General features: G+C 38.9%; 1 protein-coding gene across 1 annotated transcript in view; it reads left to right on the top strand.

Moving 5' to 3' along the window:
• Positions 1 to 12300, top strand: part of LOC100352221 (histone-arginine methyltransferase CARM1) — a 364053-nt gene that overhangs the window by 286277 nt on the left and 65476 nt on the right. Inside the window, exon 7 of the mRNA XM_070051461.2 lies at positions 4210 to 4387. Within this exon, the coding sequence (XP_069907562.2) occupies positions 4210 to 4387 (178 nt within the window). The remainder of the gene's footprint in view (positions 1 to 4209; positions 4388 to 12300) is intronic.

Raw genomic sequence — 12300 nt, 5'->3', positions numbered from 1 at the left:
TATTCATTATAAATTCAACATGTGGGGCCTACTTCAGTCTTGCATAAATATCTCATCATATTGCCCTATCCGGCAAAGGTTAGATAATCTCCCCACCCAACCTCATGTTATAAGTTACCGAGACTGTGACAAAAGGCAATTTTATATGGGCAGTCTCACACTCCAGGAACAGCACTTAGAGAGGGATTGAAATTTAGAAAGGTCACCACCTTCCTGGTGGGCATTGGGGGTATGTGTGTCAGAACCACATTAAACTCTCACTTTAACTCTGAAGAAAATAATGGCAAGTGTCCCTCCACATTTAATTACTTTATTATTAGTTAGTATGCTATTATACTAACAAGAAATTTAAGATAGCTTGAATGTTCAAGAGTAGGGGATTGATTCACTGAGTCAGGGCACGTCTATGAAATACTACTTAGACACCCAGTACAGTTATGCTGTAGAGAGATGTCTGAAACAGAGACTAAGCAAATATGTCAGATGATGGGATACTGGGGACATGAACACCCATGGCAGTTAGTCAGGATCTGACGTGGCCAGACTCCACAGCCCAAATGTCCCCAACTGCCGGAAGCCTTTTTTTTTTTACTCAAGTAGACCATAAAATTATTGGGTTTTTTAATGGATGTCATGACGCAATGTTCAGAAGGCTGGCCTAAAACATAGTGCCTGAAAAAATAGACTTGAAGTATTATTACATTGAGATTTGAGATACATGGAATTGTCTGCTAGGAACTATACACAGGCTGCATCTGGATGGTAGGAGTGCAAGAGATTTTGACTTTCATGTTCTGGTTCAAATGTATTTTTTGATGAAAAGTGTTCTTTAATAGACATAGTAGGATAAGAGTTTCAATACTTATGTAGCTCATAATTTGCTTTATCTTGTTTTACCCTCAAACTTAAGGAGTATTCATTGCTATTATTATTTTCATTATATAATGCTGTATTTAAATTTCAGGTTAGAAGCTAATAGGAACTGGAAGTATTGATGAAGGCAGGAAGGAAGAGGTGGAAATTAAATGCATCTGAAAGGTTGAAATAAGAGAACATGATATCTTATAATCTCTTGATGCTAACTACACACCCAAGACATTCAGGTTATAGTAGCTGTGACCAAAAAAGAATTATGGAGACATAAGGTTTTATAAAGATTTTAAAGGCAGCTGAGAGGAATGGCTAGTTTTCAGGAAGAAGCTGGGTTTGGCTGTTCACTTGTGTATGTCGAGGAGATGACACAGCAGTGGTGGAAGGTCCAACTTGTTATTGGAGCTCAAATGAGGAGAGAACCTAAAGGTGTAGTCAGAATAGTCCTCTATGGAGACACATGTGGAGCTGTGCAGGTGAATTGATTGTTTTGGGAGAGAATATGGAGAGAAAAGCAAGACACCAAGAAGCTTAACCTTTTGGTATGTTACCATAGAATTCCCATTGACTTGACTTTGTGTATGGACAGTGGGGTGGCTATAGCATATGTATCCTAAAATAGTTGTAATCCTGGAGAACAAACTAGAGAGCAAAAGGTGGCAGACTCCAAACACAAAGATAAGAAATTGGAAAGGCTAGTTACCTGGTATAGTCAGTTAACACTGTGTATATGTGTTGAAATATTACACTATACGCCATAAAAATAGATAGGTATTATGTGTTAAAACATTTTGGGTCTGGCACTGTTGTATAGAGGGTTAAACTGTGATGCGATGTCAGCATCCCGTAAAAGCGTCAGTTTGACTCCTGACTGCTGCCCTTCTGATTCAGCTCTCTGCTAGTGTACTTGGGAAAGCAGTGGAAGATGGCCTGAGTGATTGGGCCCATGTCACTCATATGGTGGAGCTGGGTGGAACTCCTGGCTCCTGGCTGCAGCCTGGCCCAGTGCTGGCCATTGCAGCCAGCTGGGGAGTGAACCAGCAGATGGAAGTTTGATCTCTGTCTCTCTCTCTCTCTTCATTCCTCTCTGTCTCTATCTCTTTCTCTTCTCTCTCTCTCTAACTTGGCCTATCAAATAAATAAATAAAGCTTTTTAAAAAATTTTAAATAGAATAATGAAAAAAAAAATAGGGCCAGCTCTGTGGCTTAGAAGGTTAAGGCTCTGCCTGCAGTGCCAGCATCCATTATGGGCAGTGGTTTGAGTCCCAGATGCTCCACTTCTGATCCAGCTCCCTGCAACTGAGCCTGGGAAAGCAGCAGAAGATGGCCCAGGTACTTGAGCTTCTGTACCCATGTAGGTAACCTGGAAGAAGCTCCTGGATCCTGGTGTTGACCTGGCTCAGTCCCAGCTAATGTGGCCATTTGAGGAGTGAACCAGTAGATAAAAGATCTATCAAACCCTCTCTCTTTCTCCCCTTCTCTGTATCTCTGCCTTTCAAATAAATAAATCTTAAATTAAAAAAAGAGAATAGAATTCCAAGAGTTATTGTGAATGCATAGATATTGACAATGGATGACATGTTCAGTTAGTTCTTTTGCTCTTCTTTACATGAGAGATGACTTGGCTTAAAAAAGTTAAAGAGGTCAGCATTGTGGCACAGTAGGTTAAGGCACTGTCTGCATTGCTGACATCCCATATGGGCCCCAGTTCTAGTCCTGGCTGCGCTCCACTTCAGATCTAGCTCCTGACTAATGTTCCTGGGAAAGCAGTGGCAGATGGCCAAAGTGGAAGACCCGGGTGGAGATCCTGTCTCCTGGCTTTGGCCTGGCCCAGCCCTGGCCATTGAGGCCATTTGGGAAGTGAACCAGTAGGTGGAAAATCTCCATCCCTCCTTTCTCTCTGTAACTTTGCCTTTCAAATAAGTAAATAAATCTTTAGAAAAAAAAGTTCAGCAGCAGGCTAGAAGGTGGGATTAGAAGCCATTTGAGGAAGTGGTCAGAAATGGAGAAGGTGCAACTGAATCATGACAAACACACAGACCATTGCGATGAGAATGCAGAAAGCAAGATGCAAATAGGAGGGCCTTTGATACAATGAGCAAAGACCCAAAAGTCTCAGAGAAGAACAGCTCAAAAAGGAATGTGTTGTATAAATTTATGCTGGTGCATAAAAGATGTCTGTTAGGAAATATGTTTCTCAGGCAGTAAAAATATATAAATGCAATATATGATCACCTGGTCATATTTGGCATTACAAAGAAATATATTAGAGATGTAACAAATATTTTTCTCTTCAGGGTCCCTCTTTTAAGAAAGTTCAAAGTTATTCAGTAAAATTTAGGAGACATCAAAGAAAATGAATATGTAACTGTAAAAATATACTTCTAAAGGAAGGTTATGAAGATGGCATTATTTATTTTAAAAATCAAGAAGATAAGAGATAATAAGGATTATTAACTTGCAGAAGACTTCTGTGCAGAATTGTTTGATATATTTACTGCTGGTAGAGCAATGGTAAATAAGCTTAAACCATTAATAAAGAAGTCTCCCTGGGCTGGCGTTGTGGCACAGCGGTTAGGACAGCACTTGTGATGCTGCCATCCCGTATGGGTGGTGGTTTTTGTCCCAGCTGCTCCACTTCTGATCCATCTCCTGCCACCCACTTGGGAGAGGGGTTGAAGCTCCTGGCATCTGACTTTGGCTTGTCTCAGCCCTGGCCATTCTGGACATCTGGGGAATGAATCAGCAGATGGAAGATTCTCTGTCTCTCTGTCTCTCTGTCTGTCTGTCTCTCTTTCTCCAACTCAGACTTTCAAATAAATAAATAAATCTTTTTTTTAAAAGGGAAGCCTCTCCAAATGTATATATGTATCTGTATATACACATACTCAGACCACACAAACTTATACATCTAGAAGGATAATTCAGAAACTTCATGGAAAATGGAGCTAAAAGATAAGTTTACTGTGATGCAAAAAAAATTTTAATTCATAAACAGAGCTTTTTATAATATGCATTTTCTCTGATCTTTTGGAATTTTGTGTCTATGTTTGTGTAGGGTCTGGGTGAGCAAAATATGAAAACATTAATTCTAATTTCTTCTCTATGGCAGGATTTCAGGTATTATTTGTTTCTTACCTGTATCTTCTTAATTATCTATGTTAAATATACAATATTTTACATTAACGAAAATAAGTTATTTTTCTTTGGAAGTATTTCAGGAAAGCAATGTTACTTCTTTCTCTTTTCTATCACATTCTGAGACCCCAGTTTATGAAGCTAATTTTTCATAAGTTTCTGAATAACAACAGTTCTGCTACTCTATTTTATCTTTTTCAGATACTAGTGAAAAATAACCAGCTTTCAGACAAGATCATTGTTTTGCCAGGAAAAATGGAAGAAATCTCACTTCCCGAGGCTGTAGATGTGATTATTTCTGAACCAATGGGATACATGCTGTTCAACGAAAGGATGCTGGAGAGCTATCTTCATTCCAAAAAATGGCTAAAATCGAATGGTGAGTTGGCCAGTTCCTGGCTTAAAAAATAGCCTAATTTTTCCATAAAAGCTTGCCATCCTCTTTCCCACTTTCAATTCTGTACAGAAAGGAGGGTTAAACCTTGCTCAGTTGTTTGGTTTTCTCATTTACTCTGCCATGACAAAGTATTATCCAATCCTAAAATCCCAGATGTGCTGCATAGTAATCGGTATGTTATAGAAGACCACTTCAGTGTTACGTGTTTTGCTCTAGTTCTATCATTTTCTTCCTTAATGAACTTGAGATACATTTGACCTTTTGGATTTGGTTTCCTCATCCATATGATATACCATTATTCACACACTCAAACTCCGTCAAGTGTTGACCTTCTGGTATATGAAATTGTCTTTGCAGTCAGCTTGTTCTTTTTGACATCTTCTTTTCCTATTGTATTGCTACTCTTCCCTATGAGTACTAACATAGTCAACATAATAATACAGTAGTTTTCTGTTTTCTGTGGTTTCATTCTGGGTTTGGTTACCCATGACCATCCTCATTCCAAAAATAATAAATGGAAAACATCCAGAAATAAGCAATTCTTTTTTAAGGGTTTCTTTTTTAAAGATTTATTTATTTGAAAGTCAGAGTTACACAGAAAAAGGAGAGGCAGAGAGAGAGGTCTTCCATCTGATGGTTCACTCCCCAATTGGCCACAACTGCCGGAACTGTGCCAATCCTAAGCCAGAAGCCAGGAGCTTCTTCCAGATCTCCCATGCAGGTGCAGGGACCCAAGGACTTGGGCCATCTTCTGCTTTCCCAGGCCATAGCAGAGAGCTGGCTCGGAAGTGGAGCAGCTGGGACTAGAACTGGCGCCCATATTGGATGCTGGCACTTCAGGCCAGGGCGTTAACCCACTGAGCCACAGCATTGGCCCCCAGAAATAAGTAATTCTTAAGTTTGAGATTGTGTGTTCTCATCCTGTTCCATCCTGCTCAGGATGTGAATCATCCCTTTGTCCAGAGTATACATGCAGTATATGCTACCCACCATTTATCACGTAGTTGTTTTAGTTATCGGATTGACCAACATAATATTGCAATGCTTGTGTGCAAGTAGCCCTTGGTTATGTACTAGCCTAACACGACAGCATCACATGGGCATCTTATCTCATCATCACAAGATGAAGGGAGAGTAAAGAACAGTAAGTTAGTTTAAGAGAGAAAATGTCCACATAAATTTTATTGCAGTATATTGTTATAACTGCTCTATATTATTATTAGCCATTGTTAATCTCATACTGTGCCTAATGTATAAATTAACTTGATCATAGTTGTGCATATATAGGAAAAATCATAGTATATTGTGTTCAGTGATAGCCATAGTTTTAAGCATCCACTGGCAGTCTTAGAATATATCCTCCATAGATAAAAGCAGGTACTATAATTTCAATATTCTTCTTGTGCTAAGTGATTAAATATGCTAAGCACTTTGAATAATAACAAAATCCTTGCAAAATCTGAATGACAGAGATTTTTCATTTAGTTGAGGGGTTAGTACTGAGGTTCTCAGTAATTTTACATACTTTCACAAGGGATATCTGGCACTGTGTAGAGAGCTTTGGTTGTCACTAGCACAGCAGGTGTTTGAGTACTGTCATCCAGTAAATGGTAGACCTGGATGCTGTTAAACATTCTTCAATGCACAGGACAGTCTCCTACATCAAACAGTTATTGAGCTTATGTGCGCGTGAAACCTGAGTTAGCAGAAGGCACTATTTTGATCCCAGTTTTAAGAAATGAAATATGAGACTCATTGTGAGAAAGCAATTTGGCAAGAATACACGACATAACAGGGATTTGAACCAGGGTCTGCCTGCACCCCCACCAACTTTCCACTCTTTACCAGATAGAGTGAACTTGGAATTATTTTTTCAGTTAAGCCATAGAATTCATCTGGCTAATTTTAAAAGTTGATTCTCTTATGAGAATGTTAGCTCCTTTTTCCAAATATATTTGCTTTAAACTACCAATGTTGTAGCTCCTTACCTTGATATTCAGTGAAGAAGAAGTAGTGAATGGTAGTGCAACTTCAGCAAACCAAGTTATACAGTATATGAAAATCAGCATAGTTTGAAGCTCATCTGTAATTTCTTCAACATTTCCAAATTTGTAAGCTCAGAAATAGGTACTGGTAAAAATAAATGTATAAGCTCAGGAGAAATACAAGGTGACTTCAAAAAGTTCATGGAAAAAATGGAATCCAAAAACAAGTTTATTTTGGTGCAAAAAAGGTTGAAATGCCTGCATTATTAATTCATAAAACACATTTCCTAAGAACTTTGTGAGGATCCCTCATATATCTAAGATCAGAACTTCATTAGCAGTCCTGCTGTGAAAGCTCAGGAGTGTGCAAGTGTGTGGCTCAGTGGATTAAGCCACAACTTGTGATACCCCCATCCCAGCTGGAACTGTTGGTTTAATTCCTGCCTCCTCTGCTTCCTTCACATGCAGCTTCTAGCTCACATACATCCTGAGAGGAAGAGATGATGCTTGGGTTCCCACATGTGACACCCAAACGGTGAAGTCCCAGGCTCCTGGTTACTGCCTCGTCCAGCTCTGGCTGTTCCTGGCATTTGGGAAGTGAGCCAGGGAACAGAAGAGCTTGACCTATGTCTCTGTTCCTCTCTCATCCTGTCTTTCAAGACATAGAAATGATTTTAAAAAAAATTTAAAAAGAGCTAAGGAGGATCTTGGATGTCTTGTATTCAGATGATAAAATTGAGCTGTGGGAAATTAAAGGAGCAAAGCAGCTTGGATTTCTTAATGTCCCTAGGAAGAATGTCCTGAAAATTCTCTGAATTTTTCCAGATGATTAGGTATGATGAGATTGTAAGCACAGCTAATTAACACACATATGTTGGACCCCTCTTATGTAAAATATGTGGATATAATATCTAGGCGTTTGAAATAGACAAGAATATTCTACTGGGCTATGCATCTTTAAGTGGGCTTGTGGAAATGAATACTGAGTTTATTGGCCTTTTAACCTGCATGTTCCTGAGGGAAGGGTGATTGATTTTTTTCTAATTATTTTTAGCTTCCATCAAAATGAGATGTGGATTGAAACATGAAATAATAATAAAAAGGCTGATAATGAAAAAGAGTAGTACTTTGTTACACATTTTCCTGTCCTCAGACTTCTCCCCAAAGGCAACTACTTTCAACTCTGTTTGCTGTCTCTATTATTTGCCAACATATTTCTATATAAAACTATTCTATCAATATTCTCATCACCCTCTGCTTGAGAGGTTAGCTCCCCTACTTAGAAGTTCCTTCCCTCTTTGCTGTTGCTTCCCCAACCCCATCCTCTCCAGTCTTCAGTGCCTTATCCAAACCCTGGGGCCCAGGTGCATTTCAGAATTCAGAGTCTGTGGAACTTGAGAATTTGATAAGATCTTATACCATGTATTACAGAATGCATCAGGGACTCCAAAGCAACATTCCATAATGAAACACATTGTGTCTCTGCAACAGCACATATGAATATTGATACCAGGTGGAATACAGAAAGACTACAAACAGACTATGTCACTTCAAATCAGGTTTTGCCAGCCATCGATATTTCTACAGACTTACAAAAAGCAATTACTCAGGTCAGGCATTTGACCTAGCAGTTAAGACATTAGTTAGCATTCTGGCATCTCATATCAAAATATCAGATTTGGTACCCACTTCCAGTTACTCACTTCTTGCTAATGCAGATCTTCAGAGGCAGCAGTGAAGTCTCAAGTGATAGCATTTCTGTCATCCACATAGGGGTCCTGGATTGAGCTCCCCGACCCCTGGCTCCAGCCCTGACCCAGCACCAACCATCACATGCATTTAGGGAGTAAACCACAAATGGGAGCTCTGTCTCTCTGCCTCCCAAATAAAAAATGTTTTTAAAAATTCATTGTTTTTCAGAGCCTTAGAGATTCCATGATGTAGAACAAGGGAATATAGTCCTTGGATTAATCAACAATCACTGATTACACTGTCATGATATGTGACAGAAAGCAGGTACTGTTCAGTGCTGAGTTGAGTGCTACTGTCGCTATACCAGGATTATGTGTATTTTCTCATGTAATCCATGTTTGCCCTGATTTGTTCATTAGCTTAGTTTTCTTCATACTTGTGGGTAGATATTTCCATCTCCAGCAGCTCTGACAGATGTCAGTCTATTCATCCTGTGAATGACTCCCTTCTGCACACCCCCTGCCTCCACGGCAAACATGGATGGGTGCTCTCTACCCAGAGTGCCTGGCTCCCACACTTCAGCCTTCTGTCATTATTCTTTTGGCTTCTTTCTGGATTTACAGCATCATTTTACAAAAAGGTATCCTCCAGCTGCTTCTGGAGAAAAAGATATGAAATTACTTTTTATTGAGTCCTTGTGTTATTTGGCTGGGTCGAGAATTTAACCTGCAAACAGTTTTGAGTCAGTACTTGTTTTTGTCAATACTTTTTTTTAAACTTTTATTTAATGAATAAAAATTTCCAAAGTACAGCTTATGGATTACAATGGCTTCCCCCCCATAACGTCCCTCCCACCCGCAAACCTCCCCTTTCCCACTCCCTCTCCCCTTCCATTCACATCAAGATTCATTTTCGTTTCTCTTTATATACAGAAGATCGATTTCAACAGTTTGCTCCCACACAGAAACATAAAGTGAAAATTACTTTTTGAGTACTAGTTATAGCATTAAATCACAATGTACAGCACACTAAGGACAAAGATCCTACATGAGGAGTAAGTGCACAGTGACTCCTGTTGTTGACTTAACAAATTGACACTCTTGTTTATGGCCTCAGTAATCACCCTAGGCTCTTGTCATGAGCTGCCAAGGCTATGGAAGCCCCCTGAGTTCGCTGACTCTAATAATTTTTAGACAAGGCCATGGTCAAAGTGGAAGTTCTTTCCTCCCTTCAGAGAAAGGTACCTCCTTCTTTGATGGCCCGTTCTTTCCACTGGGATCTCACTCGCGGAGATCTTTCATTTAGGTGTTTTGTTTTTTTTTTTTTTTTCCAGAGTGTCTTGGCTTTCCATGCCTGAAATACTCTCATGGGCTTTTCAGCCGGATCTGCATGCCTTAAGGGCTGATTCTGAGGCCAGAGTGCTGTTTAGGACATCTGCCATTCTATGGGTCTGCTGTGTATCTCACGTCCCATGTTGGATCATTCTCTCCCTTTTTTATTCTATCAGCTAGTATTTGCTGACACTATTCTTGTTTATGTGAACCCTTTGGTTCTTAGTCCTATCATTATGATCAATTGTGAACAGAAATTGATCACTGGGACTAGTGAGATGGCCTTGGTACATGCCACCTTGATGGGATTGAACTGGAATCCCCTGGTATGTTTCTAACTCTACCGTTTGAGGTAAGTCAGCTTGAGCATGTCCCAAATTGCACATCTCTTCCCTCTCTTAGTCCCACTCTTATATTTAACAGTGATCACTTTTCAGTTAAGTTTCAGCAGTTAAGAATAATTGTGTATTGATTACAGTATTCAACCAAAAGTATTAAGTAGAACAAACAAAAAAAATACTAAGAGGAATAACATATCAAGTTGCTCATCAACAGTCAGGGTGAGGGCTGATCAAGTCACCATTTCTCATAGTGTTCATTTCACTTTAACAGGTTTCCTTTTTGGTGCTCAGTTAGTTGTCACCTATCAAGGAGAACAAGTGGTATTTGTCCCTTTGGGATTGGCTTATTTCACTCAGCATAATGTTTTCCAAATTCCTAACAGGGATCACTTTTCAGTTAAAATTTAAACACCTAAGAATAATTGTGTGTTAATTACAGAGTTCAACCAATGGTACTAGAACAAAAAAAAAAAATACTAATACTTTTTTTTATTCTTGTTGTTTTTTTTTTTTTTTCATTTTTTTTGACAGGCAGAGCGGACAGTGAGAGAGAGACAGAGAGAATTTTTTGTCAATTTTTAAAAAAAGTTTTATTTGAGGTGTACAAATTCCATGTATTTCATAAATACAAATTCAGGAACATAGTGATACTTTCCACCCTACCCTCTCTCCCACCCACACGCCTCCCTTCTTCCTCCCTCTCCTATTCCCATTCTATTTTTTCAGAGATCTATTTTCATTTAACTTTATACCCATAAGATTAACCCTACACGAAGTAAAAGAGTTCAACAAATAGTATGAAGAAAAAAAAAAAAACAACACTGTTCCTTAATAGTCAAGACAAGGGCAGTTGGAAATAATTTTATCTGAAAGTGTCAATTTCACTCCCATAGATTATCTTTTAGGTACTCTGTTAGTTACCACAGTCAGGGATAATTTATGGTATTTTGTCCTTTTGGAGATTGGCTTATTTCACTGAGTATAATGGTTTCCAGTTTCATCCATTTTTTTGCAAATGACAGGATTTCATTTTTTTTAGCCACTATGTAGTATTCCATAGTGTATATATACCATAATTTCTTTAGCCAGTCTTTAGCTGATGGACATCTGGGTTGATTCTATGTCTTAGCTCTTGTGAACTGAGTTGCAGTAAACATGGGGGTACATTCAGAGTTGTTCATTTATTTGTTTCTGACGTGCAGTGTTGCTGTTGAGACATTCAGTGCCATCCCAACTCCAGGTCCTTTGGAGTGACATAGGTTTTGCATCTGCAAAGTTTTAATGTACTATTTATTTCAGGTGTGCTTGGTGTGTATCTTTAAATATATTTTACCTTTGATAATGTCTTCCCCTCCATTTTGTCTAATGCACTAGGATTCCTATTTGAGTTGGGTCTCACAATATTTTCCACTGAAGTTTCTGAGTTGACAAAAGCAGTAAACACATAACACCTTTCTAATCCTTTTTTTTAACTTTTATTTAATGAATATAAATTTCCAAAGTACGATTTATGGATTACAATGGCTTCCCCCACATACCATCCCTCCCACCCACTACCCTCCCCTTTCCCACTCCCTCTCCCCTTCCATTCACATCAAGATTCATTTTCGATTATCTTAATATACAGAAGATCAGCTTAGTATACATTAAGTAAGGATTTCACCAGTTTGCTCTCACACAGAAACATAAAGTGAAAAATAATAGATGATTTTTTTTAAGTGATGATGAAATCAGATCAGACCTATTGTCATGTTTAATCCCAGTGAGAGTCAAGTTGGGAGTTGATAATTTCTTTTTCTTTTTTTTCTTTTTCTTTTTCTTTTCTTTTTTTTTTTTTTACAGAGGATCAGTTTAGTATACATTAAGTAAAGATTTCAACAGTTTGCACCCCCATGAAAACACAAAGTGAAATATATTGTTTGAGTACTCGTTATAGCATTAAATCTCAATACACAGCACATTAAGGACAGAGATCCTACATGAGGAGTAAGTGCACAGTGACTCCTGTTGTTGACTTTACCAATTGACACTCCTGTCTATGGCATCAGTAGTCTCCCTATGCTCCGGTCATGAGTTTCCAAGGCTATGGAAGCCCTCTGAGTTCTCCGATTCTTATCTTGTTTAGACACGGTCATAGTCAAAGTGGAGGTTCTCTCCTCCCTTCAGAGAAAGGTACCTCCTTCTTTGAAGACCTGTTCTTTCCACTGGGATCTCACTCGCAGAGATCTTTTGCCAGAGTGTCTTGGCTTTCCATGCCTGAAATACTCTCATGGGCTTTTCAGCCAGATCCGAATGCCTTTAGGGCTGATTCTGAGGCCAGAGTGCTATTTAGGACATCTGCCATTCTATGAGTCTGCTGAGTATCTCACTTCCCATGTTGGATCACTCTCCCCTTTATTTATTCCATCGGTTAGTGTTAGCAGGTACTAGACTTGTTTATGTGCTCCCTTTGACTCTTAGTCCTTTCATTATGATCAATTGTGAACTGAAATTGATCACTTGGAATAGTGAGATGGCATTGGTACATGCCACCTTGATGGGATTGA

This window comes from Oryctolagus cuniculus, chromosome 1, assembly GCF_051225735.1.
Source record: "Oryctolagus cuniculus isolate XC-2025 breed Fujian yellow rabbit chromosome 1, ASM5122573v1, whole genome shotgun sequence".
Lineage (NCBI taxonomy): Eukaryota > Metazoa > Chordata > Mammalia > Lagomorpha > Leporidae > Oryctolagus > Oryctolagus cuniculus.
Note: the sequence above shows the minus strand (reverse complement) of the source record. Positions and strands in the feature narration are given on the sequence as shown.